Below are 21,215 nucleotides of genomic sequence, written 5' to 3' on the forward strand. Positions count from 1 at the left end.
AAAGGAAAAAGTGAAAGAGCTTGAATCTTGGAAAGTAGATTCTAGTGAGTTTATTAAGATACTAGAAGCAGAGATCAAGACACACAAAGCTTCCCAGGCCAAGGCATGTAGTGCAAGTCAATTAACAGTAGAAAATAATGTCCTGCGTGTCACACATGAATTTGAAAATAACACAGATGTGCACACAGTACAGACTGAAAATTCCGAAAACCAGATTAAAGTGCTGACTGAAGAGACAGAAATGCTTTTAAAGGCTTCTCAAGTTCTGAAGAAAAGGATAAGTGAGTTGGAATGTGAAAATTTACAATTTTCAACATCTATTGAGTGCATACTTAAAGAAAAAATGGAAATCGCCTCAAAATTGAGTTTAACTGAAGGAGAAGTAGCTCAGATGAAGAATGCCATGGAAACAATGAAACTATGTGTAGAGTCACACGAGAGTGAAAAAAAGCTCCTTGGTGAAAAACTGAAAGAGAGTGAGCAGATATCAAGCACTCTTCAAGATAAAGTTGAGAGTCTACAGCATGGCTTAGAAATATCGGAGGAAAATCTAGAAAATATGAAAGTTCAAGTTAAGGCTTCCCAAATGGAGATAGATAGCCTACAATCTTTCAATGGAGACATGACTGCAAAGACACAGGCGTTGAACTTTGAATGTACTGCCTACAGAGCCAAAAATGAAGAGTTGAATGCAGAGTTGCAGAAAATAAAGGTAAACATATCTAAATTAGAATCCTCTAAATTAACCATTTCAGACATTTTGGAAAAGCATGAAGACAAAAAGGAAAATATGCTTGAGGTATCCAAATGTATTGTTTCACAGTTGCAAAGTCAGGTTAAAGTTTTACAAGAGGAACTGTTTGAAAAGAGCCTCCTCAAGCTGGAATTTGAAAAGAATACAGAGATGCAGGCATTAATGCAGAAAGAACTCCAAAACCAATTAGGACAGCTAATGGAAGAAAAAGAGCTACTTATCAAGACAACTGAAAATTTACAGATTAAGCTTGATGAATCAGAGGCTGAAAACTCCAGACTGTGTCAGTCATTGAAATGCGTTCTTACTGAAAAATGTGAAATTATATCTCAATTGACCTCTACCCAGGAAGAGGTAGCTCAAATGCGGAGTGGCATAGAAAAACTGAAACTCCATATAGAGTCTGATGAGAAAAAGAAGCGTCATCTAATTGAAAAATTGAAACAAAGTGAAAAGAAAACAGACTCCCTTAAGGATAAAATCAAACGTCTTGAAAGAGGTATTGTTATTTCAGCTGAATCACCAATAGAGGAGACAGAAGGTGGTTTAAAAGAAGACCAGACTGAAAAATGTATACATTTGGATCTTAATACGCTTAGAGCAGAAAAGGAAGAGCTAAACAAAGAACTTCAGCAAACCCTAAAACAACTATCTGAATTTGAAGCCTCTCAATTGAAAATTGTAAACATTATGGGAAAGCATGAAGCCGAAAAAGCTAAATTGATAGAGGAGGCAAGCACTTCAGTTTCGTCACTGCAGACTCAGTTGAAAGATTTACAAGAAGTGTCCGAAAAGAACAATCTTATTCGTCTCAATCAAGACCTTGAAAGAAGAACTGGGATGCAGCGCTTACAAAATGAAGAACTCCAAAGCAACATAGAATACTTAAATGAAGAAAAAGGAAGGCTCTTAAAGGACTCTGAAACTCTAAAAGCTAGGCTGGCTGACTATGAATCTGAAATCTCAAGACTTTCTAAAGCTATAGAATGTGCACTTTGTGAAAGAAGTCAACTTGAGATGAGACTGACCTCTGTTCAAGAAGAAACATTTCACATGCAATCTACTATTGAGGATCTGAAGATACAAATAGAATCAAAAGAGAAAGACAACAAGGACATGATTGAAAATCTGAAACGGAGTCAACGGAAAACAGATTCTCTACAGGACAAAATTGAGAATCTTGAGAGAAATATGCTCCTATCTGAGGAAAATTTGGAAGATGCAATTATTCAGGCTGAAAGTTCCAAAGAGGAAGCAGATAACTTAAAAACCCTGAATAATGATATGACAAAAAAGCTTAAAGATTTGGAATTTGAACTTCGCACAATCAAAACTACGCATGAGAGTTTAATCAAAGAACTGGATCAATCTCGAGGACAAGTCAATGAATTAGAAGTCTTCAAATCACACACAGTTAAAATGTTAGAACAGTATGAAAAAGAAAAGATTCAAATGCTTGCAGACTCCACATCTTCAGTTTCATCACTGCAAACGCAGATAGAGGAATTAAACAAGCAACTGGTAGAAGGAGATAATATTATGCTTATCAAGAAGGAATTTGATAAGAATGCTGCAATGCAAATCACAAGGATTGAAGAACTCTTAAATCAAAATCAACAGTTGAAAGAAGAAAAACAATTATTTTTGCAGAATTCTGAAATGTTACAAAGAAAGCTAAGCGCCTCTGAATCTGAAGTTTCAAGACTTTCCAGTGAATTGGAATGCACAGTCACTGAAAGGAGTGACATTGAAACAAAACTCAAATCATCCAACGACGAAGTGGCCCATATGAAAATGCGCATTGAAGCCTTAATGTTGCAGGTTGCTTGTATTGAGAAAGAAAAACAGCTTATGATTGAAAAGTTGAAACAGAGTGAGTGGACAGCAGACTCCCTTAGGGACAAAATTGAGAGTCTTGAAAGAAACGTGGTCATGGCAGATGAAAGTCTAGAAGACTTAATTATTCAGCTAGAAAGTACCAAAGAGGAGGTAGAAAGCCTAAAAGATCTGAAGGAAGAGATGATTAAAAAGCTGGAGGGCCTGAATATTGAACTTGAAGCAGTCAGAACAAAAAATGAGGTTCTAAAAAAAGAGCTACAACAAACGCGAGAGCAAGCATCTCAAGATGGAGCATCTCAAGAAAACATTGCATTAATCATTCAACAACATGAACAGGAAAAGACTAGAATGATAAAGGAATCGAATACTGTAATATCATCACTGGAAAATAAATTAAAATATTTAAGCAACTTAAATGAAGAACAAAGCAAACTGGTTCATCTTAGAGAGGAAGATGAAAAGAACACAGACATGAAGACATTACAGTTGGAAGAACTCCAAAATGAGGCAAGCCACCTTAATGTGGAAAAGGAATTGCTTTTGCAAACCTCTGAAACTTTAAAAGCCAGGCTGAATGAGTCAGAAGCTGAAATCACAAGACTCTCCAGTGCCCTTGAAACCATGCTTTCTGAAAAAGGAGATGTTGAACTAAGGCTAGCCTCATCTCATGAAGATGTTACTGACATTAAGAGTTGCAATGAATCCCTGAAATTGCAGATGGTGTCCATTGAGAAGGAAAACGAGGATTTGATTGGAAAACTTAACTTGAGTCAAAGGAAGGTAGACTTGCTTCAGGACAAAGTCAAAAGTCTTGAAGAAAATGTAGAACAACTAATGATTCAGACTAAGGCTTCCAAACAAGAGGTTGACAACTTAAAAGCCCTGAAAGATGACCTAATGAAAAAGCAGAAAGATCTGACCTCTGATCACGAGTCTGAGAGAATTAGAAATGAAAGTTTGATTAAAGAGCTACAACACACAGAAGAAAAGGTATCTAAATTAAATGCCTCTCAGTTGAACCTCTCTCAATTGTTAGAACAATCTGAACAGGAGAAAAGTGAAGTGCTATATAAATCAAAGTCTCTGTTGGATGACTTAAACAAACAAATGAAAGAAAATGCTAGTCTCTTACATCTTCAGAAGGAATTAGAGAAGAATGCAGAGATGCATGCCTTACAGATAGAGGAGGTTCACAGTCAAGTAAGGGAGAAGAATAAGGACATAGATTTGCTTTCACAGACATCTGAAACTTTGAGGTCAAAGTTGATTGAGTCAGAATCAGAAATTGCTAAACTTTCCAAGTCTCTTGAATGTGCACTGGAGATTAAAGGTGATATTGAATTGAAACTGACTTGTACACAGGAACAAGTAGCAAAGATGCAACGTGTAATTGACGATTTTACCATACTTCAAGAATCATATGAAAAGGATAACCTACAGTTGAGTAAAACATGTCAAGAAACTGAACAGAAAGTAAACACTCTTCTGGCTAAACTAGAAAGCCTTGAAAGAGACTTGCACGTTTCTGAGGAAAAAGAAAAACATTTGTATATTAAGACTCAAACTTACAAAGAGGAAGCAGAAACATTACAGGCCGAAAAAGAAGACCTAAATGAAAAGCTAAAACAAGTGGGGTTGGAACTTGTTGCCATACGAGAGGAAAAAGAGCTGGTACACAGAGAACTAGAGCAAACTCACGCAAAAATATCTGAGTTAGAAATAAGTCAGTCACTCATGTCAGAAAAACTTGGGAACAGTATCCAGGAAAAATTAAAAGATGAGGAGGAGTCCAAATCCTATATATCCTCGTTGAAGTTGCAACTCAAAAACATGAGTGCTGAATTGGAACTTTTCCATAATGAGCAGGAAACTCTGAAATCCAAAGGGGAAGATCTGGTTAGTCAAATAGCCTGTTTGGAACAAGATAAGACTCAGTTGCTGCAGCAATTGAGGGAAACCCAAAGCAAGAACACACATTTACAGTCTTCTAATGAGGAATTGTTCAAAGAAAATATAAAATGGGAGAACAAAATCAGTGAGACAACCCAAACAGTCATCCTGTTGCAGCAACAAGTTACAAATGCAGAGCAGTGTAAAGAAAACCATGAATCAACTCTTGAGGCTGAGAGGGGGATTTGGGCAGAGGAGAGAAAAAAACTTCAGAGGCATATGGAGGAGTTGGAGCAGAATATTGGGACTGTGTCTGCCGAGAAAGAAGCCCTTCGAGATACTGTAGAAGCTCAACAGTTTTCTTTGATCACCTTTGAAAAAGAGATCACCTCCGCTAAATCAGAAAAAAGTGCACTTATTGATAAGGTAATATCCTATTGGTTGTATATAGATCTTCTGTAAATAAACATTCTTTCTGCAGTAGATACACCAATTCAAATGTTTAATGCAATGACACATTTTACTCTACACATCATTGCAAATTGAGAATTAGTAGAGTCTTTCTCTGGACCACTATTAATGCATCATCAGTAAATATGTAAGGCTTTGGTTAATTATTGGTAATCACACAAAAGAGATGACGGACTGAATTCTGAATATTGTCACACATTCACCCCCAGTACAGAGATCTGGGCCTAAATCCATTGTGTTTTTGCTCCCCATGCCATTCTAGTTTGGACTCACCCATATCAGTTTTGATCCTGCACCCCATGGAGGCAGTCCAGCCTTAACTGCCAGGCCAGGTTCTTCCTAGACCAGAAACTAGCATTCTGGGACCGGTTTTGGGGTATCACCCAGATTAGCCAAACTAGCTTGAATCCAATGGCATAGTTAGCACAGGACCCGCAGCTGAGCATACACGCCTCAATTGGGGTGACTATAACAACACAAAAAGATGATGGACAGAATGCCGAACATTGTCAAACATTTATCCCCTGTTCAGAGATCTGGGCCTAAATCCATAGTTTTTTGCTCACCATGCCAGTTTGGACACAGCCGTATGTATGTCAGTCTTGACCCTGCTCCCCATAGGAACAGTCCATCCCAAACTACCAGGCCAGGTCCTCCCTGGACCGGAAACGGGCATCCTTGGACCGGTTTCGTGGTATTACCCCTCATCAGCCTAGATCTGTGACTGGGGCGAATGTTTGTCAGTGTTCAACATTCCGTCCATCTTTTTTTATTTTTTATTTTATTATTGGGAATCTTCATTACACAGCGTCCTCATTAACAATGTACTCCTCTTCATCCAATACCTTATCTATGAGGTGTGATCCACCTGCATAGACAGACCCCTGAAAGCCCTATCTAAACAATCATTTTTTAACTACTACTCCTAATATGGAAGTGTAAAAGGGTCCCACCCCTTACATACGCTAAAGACTACAATGTCAAACACAGTCAGGGTGGGAAGGGGTGCTGCCGGAATAAGATTAGAATTAAGAAAAGGGAGAGTTGGACTTTAATGAAGACTACCAGTAAGTAAGTAATGAAGGCATTGCCAGTTCACTGTATTCCTTTCTTGCTATCTTTATCTATAAGGGAAATTACAAGCAGTAAGGCGGGCATTTGAGAAAGCACATGCACTCCGAGGAGTAATGCACAATTGCAGGAAAATGGAACACAGGCACTACATTACACATCAGAACTCAGCACAGCCAATCTAGAAGAGAGAGAAAAATGTCTTCTGGCCTCAGCCCAAGTACCCTCTAGTAGAGAGGTGGTAGCAGTAGGTAATGGACCCTAGACTAGTGAAAAACCATGGAAATATCTCAACTTGCAAAGGGAGGAAAACTGAGGCCTTTTTGCCTTGCTGATTCAAGCCAAAGTAAACAAGCATTCACAATGCAATGGTCTCGGCATTATTAAAGGTAGAGCTATTGGCATTGCTCATGAAATTTTTTTTAACTCATAATTAAATGGCATTGTCATTTACATTGGCAATAGCTTAATCGTTAAATAAATGGCATTGCCATTTACAATGCCAATAGCTTAATTGCTCGCAAATGCATGACCTATTGCATTTACACCCACACAGAGCCACCCACACACACATACAGAGAGAGAGAGACACACACACACACACACACACACACACACACACACACACACACACACACACACACACACACACCCCACCCCCCCCCAAGAGCGACAGCCACATACACACACACAGCCACATACACACAAAGGAGAGCAAGCACAGCTAGGGTGCAGGGAAGCAAGCACAGCCATGGGACAGGGAAGCAAGCACAGCCAGGGGGCAGGGAAGCTAAAACAAAATTCAGTAAGTAGTTGAAGACTCATCTCTTCATACACTTTGTGTGCTTCCCTGGTGGTATTCAGCTTTAAAAAACCCTCTTGTATCAATTACATCATTTCAACTCACCCAAACCTACGTATTGTTTACCTTCACATTTTATTTCGCTCTCTTGGCTCACTTTCCAGCACTCTGCTCTCCCACATCCCCACGGCCCCTACTCAGCAGCTCCCCATCTCCACGGCCCCTACTCAGCAGCTCCATACGTCGGGGGGCAGGGAAGCAAGCACAACCAGGGGGCAGGGAAGCAAGCACAGCCAGGGGGCAGGGAAGCAAGCACAGCCAGGGGGCAGGGAAGCAAGCACAGCCAGGGGGCAGGGAAGCTAAAACAAAATTCAGTAAGTAGTTGAAGACTCATCTCTTCATACACTTTTAGTGTTCTTCCCTGGTGGTATTCAGCTTTAAAAAAAAAAAACCTATTGTATCAATTACATCATTTCACACTCACCCAAACCCACGTATTGTTTACCTTCACATTTTTTTTCGCTCTCTTGGCTCACTTTCCAGCACGCTGCTCCCCCATCTCCACGGCCCCTACTTAGCAGCTCCCCATCTCCACGGCCCCTACTCAGCAGCTCCATACATTGCCTCCTGTTCCATACCGACTTGTCCTTGGCAACCATTTGTCCCACGTTCCCAGAATCTCACCCGTCACTTTACCCTTATTTTCCCTAGCTTTCACTCATTCCGCTCGTCTTGCCTGCCCACCACCTTCACGGGACCCTCAATTGCTCATGTTGCAGCACTCACAAGCATTTCTCGTCCCAGGAATAAAGCTTCCACTCCATTTGTTGGCAGGAGGACTCGTGATCACAATGGCCCCTGGGAGCCTCTCGGGGCTCTAAAACAATTATGCCCCTCGTTGGAGTCGCTTTTCTGGGGACTCAGAAAGACAATGGCACCTGGAGCCCTCGTGGGCTGTTAAGAAGAATGCCCCAGTCATCATTGGAGTGGCCCTCTGTCAACCAGGGCCGCTCGAAGCAAGGTAGGACCCTGTGCCTCTCTGGCACGCTGAACCTGCCCGGAGCTCTCCTCCACCCTTCACACTCACCGGCTTCTCCCGGTGCGGCAGCTGCTCCTCTCGGCAGCTGGGCTGCGGGGCTCTATGGCTGCCGGGACGTCCTGGGAGGCGGGGTGGGCTCCCGTCCTCCCTCTCCTCACCGACGACTTCCGCTTCGGGGCTCTCGAGAGCTCCCCTGGTGCCGTGGGCGGGGCTCTCCTTCACCGGAGCCGCGGAGGGGAGGCACGGATAGCAGGACGCCGCTCTGCCAATGGCGATGCAGGGCGGCGGAATGATGGGAAGTCTTTCAATTAATTTCTGATTGAATTTCTGGCCCACTGCCCGCGTGGGGGGTGTATTGAGGGTAGGGTGGGGAGGGTTGAAGCAGCAGATGTTATGGATGAACAGGTGAAGAATTGAGCAGCGCTGCTTGACGGTACACGGCTCAGCCAACCTCGGGCACTCACGCGTCGGCGTCTTCATGTTCATAATACTGGGACGAGCACTGCCTCTTCGTATATTTTAAAGAGGTGTCTTTATCACATCAGTGGCCGCTATCGTGAAGAAGATGCCAGGAGGAGCCTTGCAGCGCTGCTTTGCTGCTGGAATGTTCGGGGGGCACAGAGTGAGGGAAAGCACATCCGCCTTTCTCCGAGGTCAAGAAGAAATGCCTCGGAGAAAGGCACCGTCATTTTGCGATTCGGGGGCGTGTTTTTTAGGTTTGAGTGATGGATGACGTCACAGATAGAAAGAACCTAAAAAACACGCCCCGAATGTCCAAAAGACGGGGTTTAAAGGGAGTGACACCCCTCTCCTCCAATGGCTGGCCAGCATTTACTAGGCCAACCAATGGAGAAGAGGGGCGGGTTCCAAGCTTCTCTAAGAAACATAAAATCTTCGGCTCTGCCCACTGCTACGCAGTGCGACGGTCCTCGACCTAAAAAGCAGTGTCTGAGCCCTGAAAGAGGAGATGAGATCCAGAAAATCCCCACACTTCTCTCTATCTCTATGGAATGTCTGGCCTCCTCAGCAGACAAGGAAAGAGGCAAGAAGTAACTATCTTCTGGTGGAGGATGGAAATCAGTTTTGTTATGGATAGAGTCCATGGAAAGGGTCAGAACTAAAACCTCAGGAATTAATTGAAAAGGAATTAAATACAGAAGAGCCTCAATTTCTCACAGTCTCTGAGCAGCAGTGACAGCAGCTAAGACTCGAAGGTGGAAGTCATAAGACCAGTGCTGACCCAGGCCATCCCCCAAACACTGTAAAGCAAAAGAGCTGAAAGTACCAGCCCCAATGTGTACCCATCTCTCAAAAAACCCAAACAGGACAAATGGTAACTAAAGCAATGGGGCGGGATGTGTGGAACATTAGAAAGAAATCCAGCAGTGGTTGTAGAACGAAGAGTAGAAGTCTAATTGGAGCTATTCCTGAAGACATCTCCTGACTACACAGACTGTGTTCACACTCCAGGGTGTCAGGTGGAGATGAAGAAGTGACCAAGAACTGGGCACCAGAGAGGGACAGCAGACAAGGTAGGAGCAATTCTCGACTTAAAAGCATTTCCCGGGAAAGGAGGGACCCAAACTTTTTTTTCTGACAGGCGTCACCAGTGTGGCCTGAGTTTTATTCCTCCAAACCTTGAGGAGAAACCTCTCATTAAGAGGAACAAAGAGAAAAGCAAATGGTAACTGAGCAGGCCACAGAAAGTACAGTGCATCCACCCCATTGCCACCAGATCCCTAGTCCTGGAGAATTACAGGAGAAAATAAGCGTCCTCACAACATGAAATGAGGTTGATGTGTGGCTGTCGGGACTGGTGGTAGATTTGCTGGAGCAGATCTGTTAGACTACTGGCAGCAGTGAGAGTTGCCTAAATCACAGATACCTGGTTTTCTGTTCCCACCAGAACTGTTTGACTCAGTAGAGAGGTAGCAAAGATCAGATGGCCTAGAAATATCTGGTAGTTCTCTTCCAGGGGATCCTCATCAATCGTGATGAGTACCGAATAGTTTCACTGACGTGCATTGTTGGACCCAGGCTGAGGTAGGTACCTTAGGCCAAGTAGAGATCCTCGGTTCCACGTCAGGGAAAGGAAAGCCACCTTCTGAGATAGCCCAGCTCACCCCCTTGGTAGCTTGGCACGAGCAGCAAGGCTTATCTTCAAGGCAAATGTGTAAAGTATTTGCAACCACGCTCCCAGCAACCCAATGATGACACCACAAATGGACTCCACACACGTTTTATAAAAACGAGTATAAATTTTATATGAAAAAATATACGATATGAGTTTGTGTACTATTTCTCCTGGATGGTTGTTAGGCCAGCCAGCCCTTGTAAGTTCTGGCGGTATTAATGAGCACTTCTAAACATTCTCCTGTAATCCTAATATCATGTTATACAGTTCGTAATACTAGAATCAGGCACTTTTGTAATGTAAAAATCATGTAAGGCGTAACGCAGCAATCAGGCATTTTGCAAGGTAAAAATAATGCAATGTGTAATACAACCACCAGGTACGTCGGTATACAGAAATAATGCAATGCGTAATACACTAATCAGGTAATTTGTTATGCAGGAATAACGCATTTCTTAATATGCTAATCCGTTAGTTCGTTATGCAGAAAGAATGCAATGCATCCTACGCCAATCAGGCAGTTCGTTATGCAGAAATAATGCCATGCGTAGTACTTTAATCAGCTACTCCATTATGCAGAAATGATGCAATGTGTAATACGACAGTCATGCACTCAGTTATGCAGAAATGGAATAATGTAATACACTCAGGCACTGATCACTGTGTTATAGACGGTCTCTCCGCCACTCCTTCTGACTTGCAGTCAGCCTCTCAACAGTTGCCTCTAACACTGGTACGGTGTAATCAGAAAGTGCAGCTCCGCACTCCGGCCCCTGTACTGCCACTCCCTTGGCAATACGGGCTGCGATACGAGCCGAAGCAGAAAATCGCTCTGCTGGAATGAGAGAGAGAGGCCGAGAGCGTTTCCTTCCGAGCCCGCACCCCGTCCCAGTAGTTGACACGTTACCTGGGGGCGCAAACTCACTCTCCTCTATTCTCCTTGTCCAGTGGCTGGCCTCCAATGCAATCCTTGTGAATTGGCTACTGTGGGCTTGGGCCGGCGGCTCAGCTCCTCCGGTGCTGCCGGTCCGGGCCGCTACGGTTACGAAGATCTCAGGTTGCCACAGGACACACGCACACAGCGTCGCTGAGACTTTCTTGAGCTTCGGTGCCCGATCACCCAGCACTCCACACGAAGGTCTCAGGCTGCACGAAGATCACACTCACAGCGTCGCTGAGACTCACTTAAACTCCGGTGCACACGATAACAAGGCAAATCCTCACGAAGGTCTCATGGTGCACCAAGCACACGCACACAGCGTCGATGAGACTCACTTGGATTCCGGTGCACACGATAACTGGACAATTCTCACAAAGGTGTTCAGGCTGCAAAAAGCACACACACACCACGTTGCTGATCCTTGCTTGGACTCCAGGTGCCCACGATCACAGGGCACACCTTACGAGGGTCTCATGCTGCAACCATGAGGAAGGGGCGTTCTGGCCCCGAAACGCATCGGACTCTTTTAATATTGGAGGGAGGCTGTGGACTTGCTCGGGAGCCATGTGAAGGCCGGATGGTTTGGAATGCCGTGGGTAGCCCTTCTAAAAGCGCAGGAGCGCATTGCTAATTTATTTACTTACACGGTCGGCTCGGGCCGTGGGAAGGAGCTCCGCTTCATCGAGCCCCCAGAAATGCTGTGCTGGTGAAGACTGAGGCTAAAAGACAGCTTTTTGCCGATCAGCGCGACATCCCAAAGAAGTTTGCAATTTTGCAGCCCATCCCCCCACTTCCTACTAAAGGATCACAAAGGATTTAATATTGTGCACAGAGACACACCACCTACTCAAGGTTATCAATGAACTCACCCGAAGGACTTCAGCTACCAGGATTCCTGGCGACTTAACCTTTATGAACCACGCCCACTGAGGGCAGACTTGATTCAAATAAAACGCATTTGAATTGCAAAGGTGAGCTGGGTGTGTCTCTTTGCTTGTCCATGAGGAAGGGGCGTTCTGGCCCCGAAACGTGTCAGACTCTTTTAATATTGGAGGGAGGCTGTGGACTTGCTCGAGAGCCAAGTTAAGGCCGGATGGTTTGGATGCGGTGGGTAGCCCTTCTAAAAGCGCAGGAGCGCATTGCTAATTCATTTACTTACACGGTCGGCTCGGGCCGTGGGAAGGAGCTCCGCTTCATCGAGCCTCCAGAAATGCTGCGCTGGTGAAGACTGAGGCTAAAAGACAGCTTTTTGCCGATCAGCGCGACATCCCAAAGAAGTTTGCAATTTCGCAGCCCATCCCCCCACTTCCCACTAAAGGATCACAAAGGATTTAATATTGTGCACAGAGACACACCACATACTCAAGGTTATCAATGCACTCACCCGAAGGACTTCAGCTACCAGGATTCCTGGCGACTTAACCTTTATGAACAACCTTTATGAACCACGCCCACTGAGGGCAGACTTGATTCAAATAAAACACATTTGAATTGCAAAGGTGAGCTGGGTGTGTCTCTTTGCTTGTCCATGAGGAAGGGGCGTTCTGGCCCCGAAACGCGTCGGACGCTTTTAATATTGGAGGGAGGCTGTGGACTTGCTCAGGAGCCATGTGAAGGCCGGATGGTTTGGATGCGGTGGGTAGCCCTTCTAAAAGCGCAGGAGCGCATTGCTAATTTATTTACTTACACGGTCGGCTCGGGCCGTGGGAAGGAGCTCCGCTTCATCGAGGCTCCAGAAATGCTGCGATGGTGAAGACTGAGGCTAAAAGACAGCTTTTTGCCGATCAGCGCGACATCCCAAAGAAGTTTGCAATTTTGCAGCCCATCCCCCCACTTCCTAGTAAAGGATCACAAAGGATTTAATATTGTGCACAGAGACACACCACCTACTCAAGGTTATCAATGAACTTACCCGAAGGACTTCAGCTACCAGGATTCCTGGCGACTTAACCTTTATGAACCACGCCCACTGAGGGCAGACTTGATTCAAATAAAACGCTTTTGAATTGCAAAGGTGAGCTGGGTGTGTCTCTTTGCTTGTCCATGAGGAAGGGGCGTTCTGGCCCTGAAACGCGTCGGACTCTTTTAATATTGGAGGGAGGCTGTGGACTTACTCGGGAGCCATGTGAAGGCCGGATGGTTTGGATGCCGTGGGTAGCCCTTCTAAAAGCGCAGGAGCGCATTGCTGATATATATATATATATATATATATAGAAGAGCTGAGGGACCCCCACCAGCAATTCTGGGAAGAGAGATTGTTAGCTTCAGAAGCTGTACAAACGGAAGACGCCAAGTTAGAGAAGATGTTAAGGAGGCGGCCTCTGAACTCCAGGTAGTTGCAGGAGGGAAATTTTGACTTAACCATGTATAGAAAGAGGTCATGAAGTTGAAGGAGGGCACTGACCTTTTCTGTGTGATGGACAGCCAGATTGAGATAAGTCATCTACCAGTTGTGTCTGTGAGGCGTAAGTTGAATGCTTTCTCTGTGAATGACGAACACCAGGTCATCCTTACCCGTCGGCACAAGAGGGGCAGAGTTCAGTTTAAATGGGAAGACATGAAATTGAAAGTGTCTGTTCAGCAGAACAAACCTCAGGAACAGCTGATGGGATTGTGAAAGTATGTGTCCTTCATGCTGATGGACATCTGAGAGATACTTCTAGCTACAGATTCCTTACCTTAGAATTTCCCAGGCTGGATCAAGAAACTTTAGCGTGAGCAGTATCTCTTGCGCGCACCATTCGACTCTATAAACGCGAATGTCACCGCGCCATGTCTGTTACCAATCCCCCACCTCGTCTGCCTTTGTTGTCTATTGCGCGACCATGACTCAAAGTCATGCTCAGACTTTCTGGCCATGGCTCCGAAGGCCTTGCGGGAGCGAGCTTTGAAGTTCTTTGCGGCATGTCCTGCCAGCGAGACTCTGCGGAGATCTCGGTCCTGCTCGAAGAAGAGGAGGGGGGAGCATCTTCTGAGGCTGCCCCTTCAGGAGGATCTTCTGTCGTAGCAGCAGGGGAGGGTTCTCCACCCGAACCTGTCAACTGTGTGCCTCTATGCTTGGAGATTGAGTGGCACTAGTTGATATCTTTTGACCTTCCTCACAAAGTATACAACGTTATTTTTGCGGGCAGGCGTCCCTCCACTAAGACGGTATATGCCAGCCTTTGGCAAAAGTTTGTATCATACTGTACAGAAAGGTCTATTGACCCTCTTTCTGCTCCGCTCGCTACTGTTCCTCTTTTCACTCTTAGCCTTGCTCAATAGGGCTCTGTTTTGGGCACCCTTAAAGGTTATCTGTCTGCCCTATCTGCTAATTTGCGTCTGCCAGACCAACCCCCTCTGTTTAAATCTCCACTTGTAAATAGGCTCTTGAAAGGGCTGAGTCACTTCTTTCCACCCACGTCCTTTGTCATGCCCAGTGGGTCATTAATCTGGTCCTCACTTTTCTTTTGTGTGCTCCTATCGAGCCTTTGCACAACTGTCCCCTCTGGCTGATAACCAACAAGACAGCCTTTCTGGTGGCGATAACGTCTGCCTGGAGGGTGAGTGAGTTGCAGGCGTTATCATGCAAGCCCGCTACATGATGACTTTTGTAGGTAAGGTGGTGCTTCAGTCCTCCCAAAGGTGGTGACTCCATTTGGGTCAATATAGCACGCTGCCCACCTTTTTTGGTTCTCCACATCTCTCTAAAGAAGAGGAGCGTCTCCACCGTCTGCACCCAAAAAGACAGTTATCGTTCTACCTTGAACGCACAAAAGAGTGCCGAGTGGATGACCAAGTCTTTGTGGGGAACGTGGGAGCTAAGAAAGGTCGGGTAGTGCCATTTTTTGCTGGGTCTTTCTTTGCATAAAGATCTGCTTTGCTTTAGCTCAGAAGCAGCCCCCTGAGGGATTAAGAGCCCATTCCACCAGGGGGAAGGCTTCGACCACAGCCTTGACTCTGGGTGTTCCAGTTCTGGACATCTGCCAGGCAGCAGCGTGGGTGTCTCTGCACACGTTTGCCAAGCACTACTGCCTGGACAGTCCGGTCCACAGGGACGGGCATTTTGCCTGTTTAGTCCTGCAAGACTTTCTAGTGTGAGAAATGCGTGCCGAGCTCACCGCCAGGAGGGTATGGCTTGGGTATTTATTCTAAGGTAAGGAATCTGCAGCTGGAAGGCCCTGTCAGATAAAAAAGTTGCTTACCTTCGGTAACTCATTAGCTGGTAGAGACAATATCTATCTGCAGATTCCTTACAGACCCACCCAAGCCTCCCTTTTCTGCTGACTTATTTGTGTGGGCTAGGGATACTCCCTTTTTCAGGGCCCTAGTTTTGGCACACACTTCCATCCGTTACTTCATGGCTCTGCGCTTCTGGCGTGGAAAAGTGAAAAGTACCGACGTCTGCGCGCCTCGGTGGCACCTATATAGGTGACGGCGACATCGTAACCGATGCCAGCGATGTTACGCGAGCCGGATGGAGCTACCCGCCGCAACGCGTAAGGTGTACTGCTCATGCAAATGTTTCCAGATCCAGCCTGAAGCCTGGGAAATTCTAAGGAAAATAATCTGCAGCTAAATAGTGTCTCTACCAGATTATATGTTACAAAATGTAAGTAACTTTTTCATCAGGAAGATATGAGGTATGAGGGTTACAGAAAAGATGATGAGCTGGAAGAATTGTATTTGAGCAGTAGTGTACTGGGGACACAGAGTACCTTCTTTCAGGTCAACAATGAGATAGTTAAGGCAACAGGAACAGGCTAGAGTAGGTTCCCAAAGCCTGCTGGTCAGGGGAAACAGCAATAACAGAACTCCTTAACAAGATCCCAGACACCTTGGTGTGGCGTCTAGTTTTTCATAAGATTCTGTGGCTGAAAAGTGAAGTGGAACATTGCAGGAGGATGCATTTAGGGCAAATTCTGTTGTATATCCACTGTGAACGATGTCTAGCATTCACTGATCTGAGACTTCTTGAAGCTAGGCATTGAGTAATAATTGCAGCCTAATACCATCCCACATGAGAAAAACAGCGCATAGGAATGGTAGAGCCCAGTTGTTGTCCGGCATATCTGAAAGAGACAGTTAGTTATAGATTCCTTACCTTAGAATTGCCCCCAGGTGTTAGACTGGATATGGAGATTTTTTTCTCTTAGCAGTATCCCTGCAGGTCGTAGGTGGTGTCGGTTGACTCCACGTCCGACGTCGGCATTGTGGACGCCCGAATAACATTGCAGTGTCTACTTAGACGCCGCCCCTATGCGCTGACGTCAGTTCTTTCTTTTTCCGCTCCAGCCTAGCGCAGATCCGAAGAGAGATTAACTCTTTACTCAATTTTTGATCTTTTTATTTAATTTTTTTACTTTTGTCAACTTCTTATTTCGAGTCATCGTCTCCTGGTGTGCGAGGGATGTCCCATCGTCGGACCGACTTCAGGCCCTGTGAGGTCGGTCACAAACTGATGTCTGCGATGGACCCGCACCTTGTATGCCTTTGCTGTCTGGAACATGACCACGACCCAAAGTCGTGCTCCAACTGCTGGGGACATGAATCCAAAGTCTTTGCTGGAGCGGTCCCGAAAGCTCTTGGAGGGTCGGTAGTCGGTTCCGCTCCGCTCCTGGTCTCGCTCAAAGGGAAGGTCTTGAGACCGTTTGCTGGGCCACCATACCTCGTCTAAGTCTTCACACTCCTCAGGTAAGTCAAAGCACAAGAAGAAGGTGAAGGAGCACCATTGCTCTTCGCATTCTCCCTGTTAGTCGGCTGACCTGACGCGGGATCCGGAGCATCGTCGCACGAAGGCGTTGTCTCCGGTGCCCTATTCAGGGACGACTCAGCGCCTCCCCCATTTCCGTGAGCTTTGGCATCCCCTGCCCACATTCAAACATTCTATGAAGCCCTCCACTGTATCCTTGGGCAGCTCTACTCAGCTAGCGCGTCTTCGGGCCCTGTGGTGTCTGTAGAGGGCCCCAGTGCTTGAGGGCCCTGTGGATCCAGGCCTGGATCTGGATCGACGCCGGTACTCTTAAGCTGATACTCCCATACGATCTGGGATATGGCTGCACAAGTGCTGCTTCAGTGCCCAGAAGGGGACCTGGCCGTTCTCTCCCAAGCCTTCGTTGATGGGAGAAACGCAGCAAAAATCACAATTCACTGTGGACTAGATACTACCGACTCACTGCCACATCGGTAATTCTTCGGCTCTACACCTGGTTGAGGACGTCAGGCTTTTCAGGGGGTGTTCAAACAACTCTGCTGGACATGCCCGCTGTCGCATTTTTGGTGACAAGGCAGTCTCTGCGCTGGATCACCTATGGATTCTCGAGCTACGGCCAGATCCTTAGGCCTTGCAGCCTCCTCCCGTTCACCACAGTCTACCATGTCCGACCCAGTCTAGCCACCGTTCCATGAAAGCTGCTCAGCCTATGCGTAGCCGCGGACCTGGGACCCAGCGACCTCGCGGGCCAGGTAGCCAGCAAGCGGGCCAGTCCACCCTTTCCCCGCCTGCAGCAGCCTCTAAGCCCTCATAGTCTGACTTTTTGGGCCCATTAGCGGCCAGTGGATGTCCGGATTCGCCATCACCTCCCCCACTTGCAAACCATCACGTCAGACAGATGGGTTTTGCAGATAGTCCGAGGGGCTCCTCCCTCTCCTTTGAGACTACCTTTTCCTTTATGCCACCGTCTTTCGATTGCATGCCAGAGGATCATTTGGTGCTTTTCCGCTAGGAAGTTTCACCTCTCTTGGCCAAGGGATCAATCGAAAGGGTTCCTACGCCAGAAGTAGGTCATGGTTACTATTCCTGCTACTTTCTGGTGCCCACGGACAAGGGCCTGCGTCCTGTCCTAGACCTCAGGGCTCTCAACCGCTTCCTCCACAAGGAGAAGTTCAAAATGCTCACGTTGGCTCAGGTTCTATCTTCCCTTGACCCCGGAGTCTGGATGGTGACGTTGGGACTTGCAGTACCCCTATTTCCATATTCCCGTCTTGCCTGCCCACAGATGCTACCTACGGTTCACGGTAGGCCACAAGCATTTTCAGTTCATCGCACTCCCAAACAGCGAGTCCGGGATTTTCGAGCTATGATACTGATGTTTCAGCCTCTGTCCCGGATTTCGGTGACAATGAAGCCCTCTTTCTTCAAGTTCCCTATTGTTAATAGGTTCTTTAAGCGCATTATTCGCCTCTTTCTTCCATCTCCTTTTCTAATGCCTCAGTGGGACTTTAAACTTGTCTTGACATACCTTATGTGTGCTCCCTTCGAGCCTCTTCACGTCTATCCTCTCAGGCTCCTTACTCTGAAGACTGCCTTTCTTGTTGCCGTCACCTCTACTCGCAGAGTGAGTGAGCTTCAGGCTCTTTCTTCTAAGCCCCCTTTCTTCTCTGTGCATCCGAACAAAGTGGTGCTTAGGATAAGATCCTTGTTCCTTACTAAAGTAGTTACTCCTTTTCACATAGGACAAACTATCACTCAGCCCACCTTTTCCCCTCCTCCGCACCTTTCCAAGGGGAGACCCGACTATCTGGACCCAAAACGTGCGCTGTCCTTCTACCATAACCACACTAAAGATTTATGAGTGGACGATCAACTCTCCGTTGACTATGTGGGTGCCAAGAAAGGTCGGGCTGTCCAAAAGCGTACCATCTCAAGATGGGTTGTCCTTAGTATAAAGATTTGTTACGCTTTAGCAAAAAAGGTGCCTCCATTCGGGCTGCAGACTCATTCCTCTAGAACTATGGCAGCAGCTACTGCTTTGTCACGTGGAGCCTCACTTCTTGACATCTGCCAGGCGGCCACGTGGGCATCTATGGACATATTCACCAGACGTTACCGCCTGGTTAGTCAAGTCTGGAGGGATGGCTACTTTGCCTGTTCTCTCCTCCAGGACTTTCTGGTGTGAACTTGGTTCGCAGTCCCTCCTCCTGGGATGGTATTGCTATGGTATCTATTCTAAGGTAAGGAATCTGTAACGGTCTCTTTCAGACGAACAGGTTACTTACCTTCAGTAACTATGTATCTGTAAGTGGTATCCCGGCGGTGGGGGCCCTCGGGAAGATTAAGCGAGCTATTTCCCAGAGTCACATGGTGCTGGGTTGACCTGCCGCTTGTGCCAGGGATCGAACCGTGAACCCCGTGGTCCGGAGTCAGGTACCCTGGCCGCTGCACCACACCCCTTCCACAGTATTAGATTCCTTACCGGCCCACCCATCCTTCCCACCATGCGAATTGATTTCTAGGGATAGGGACTCCTTTGCAGGGCCCTAGTTTTGTGCACCAGTGGTCAGTGTCTTGCATGGCTCTGCGCTTCTGGCATGGAAAGTCATGTCAGAACTGAAGTCAGCGTGCAGGGGCGGTGTCCAAGTAGACACTGCATTGTCATCCCAGCGACTATGACGCCTTCGGGGACGCAGTCGACCAATGACACCTACAGTCGCGCAGGGGTCCTGTTCGGAGAAAAAATTCTCCGGATCCAGTCTGACGCCTGGGGTTAATTCTAAGGTAAGGAATCTATACCTCACCTATGTCTCTTACAGATACTTCGTTACTGAAGATAAGTAACTTGTTCTTTGCTCTTTAAGTAACATCCTTGACCAACAGTTGTCTCAAGGTTTGGGAAGTAAGGCAACAGAGGTTGAGGATGAAGAGGGAGGGCAGGATCCCCATTCCAAGTAGGAAGCAAAACAATTATCTACTGACTACTGCCTATCTAGCCCCAGACAAAGCACTTGCAAAGCATCCAGGGCAATATCTGAGATTAACTGCTGTTGCTTTTCTTTAATGTCATTCTAGAAGGCAGAGTGAGAGCCGCCCGTAAGAGCACCCAATAAGCCTGATAATCCTTCATTACCCCCTCATATGACCTCCTCGTCCCAGTCCTTACCATGTGATGCAATCCTGCCTCACGACAGCCAATAGGAATGCTAGTACTTTTATTTGTATAATATGGGCCATTCCTGTTTTCTTTGCTGTCCAACACGTTGGTCTGAATTCTGGTTTGCTGTGCCGTGTTTCCTGTGTCTAGTTCGCTGGACTGGGATTTCGGTGAGTTTTTCTTTGGATTTCAAGCATTATGGTGCATGTTCATGCTTACTTTATGTGCTTTTTGTTGCGCTCTGACATACCGGTATTCTGGTCGGTCGTGTTCCTGCTCAGTGGCCAGAACGCGCTCCCCGTGCATGTGCTTGGCTAGGGTGGGGAGCTTTCTTCTGCATTCCGGCCACTGGTCGTTCCGGTGCTGGGGTCTGTAGCAGCATCCGGCTCCCGCGGCTATGGTGGTTTGTTCTGTGGGTGTGGGGGAGGCGGCAGGGCTGTCCCTTTTTTTTTTTTCCAAGTCTCATGTTGTTTGAGACTTGGTTTCTTGGTGACAGCTTTTAAGGGGAGTGGCTGGCCACTTCCTGATGCGGTCGGTGGCTTCCTGTTTGGCTTGTTCTTGCTGCAGTTTGCCATGGGTGATGAGGATTCCTCGCCGGTGCCTGCAAAATCTTTGTCCAAGCATAATAATGTTCAGGAGCTACAGGAAGGTGAACTGTTGCAAATTTCCAAGTCTGATTTGCAGGATTTGGTTAATTCTACTGTGCAGGCTGCGCTGCTTGAGCCTTCTGCTAAGAAGTCTAAGGAGGATGATGAGGACATGGACAATTCCCCTAAGAGGAAGTATATCCAGGGGAAGGTTTTTTCAGACATGTTGATCCATATTTGTGAGGTGCTGAGGTTTGAGCCAAAGTCATTGTTGATGAGGGGTTTGACTCCCAGTATATTACCTCGGTGGTGGATGACCCGCCTTTTCATGATGTGATCAAAGAGATTCTGGCAAAAGAATGGCTTGAGGTCGACGAGCAGGGGATTTCTCGCTTTCTGGGGAACCAATATCGTCTGACGGAATTTGATGCCCAGTTTCCCCAGGTTCCTAAGGTCAATTCTATTTTGTCCTCCATGGCTTCTTCTTCCTCTTTGTCTTCGGAGGAGGCTTCCCTTGCTGAACCGGTTGAGTGGAAGGTGGAGTCAGCTCTCAAGCATTCTTATGCTGCTTCTCATTTTGGGTTTTGAGCTAGCACTTACTCGGCCTATGCTTTCCAGGTTCTTATTAAGGATTATGAGAAATTGTTCGACTGCCTTCAGGATCAGGGGTATCCCACTCCTATCTTGGCACAGATGGAAGTCTTGGCTCAGTATATGTCGGATGTGACTTTTGATACCCTGTGGGCCTTCTCCCCGGCTGCTGGGGCAGTGGTGGCTGGTAGGAGGTTGCTCTGGACCAATCGTTGGCGTCTTGATGCTGCACAAAAGACCTTGGTTCA

The 21,215-nt window shown here is 46.5% G+C and overlaps 1 protein-coding gene across 1 annotated transcript in view; it reads left to right on the forward strand.

Moving 5' to 3' along the window:
* CENPF (centromere protein F) overlaps nt 1-21,215 on the forward strand; it is a 421,242-nt gene that overhangs the window by 259,955 nt on the left and 140,072 nt on the right. Inside the window, exon 13 of the mRNA XM_078649780.1 lies at nt 1-4,909. This exon is cut by the window's left edge and continues 887 nt beyond it. Coding sequence (XP_078505906.1) covers nt 1-4,909 — 4,909 coding nt within the window. The remainder of the gene's footprint in view (nt 4,910-21,215) is intronic.

The sequence above is a fragment of the Lissotriton helveticus genome, chromosome 6 (genome assembly GCF_964261635.1).
Source record: "Lissotriton helveticus chromosome 6, aLisHel1.1, whole genome shotgun sequence".
NCBI lineage: Eukaryota > Metazoa > Chordata > Amphibia > Caudata > Salamandridae > Lissotriton > Lissotriton helveticus.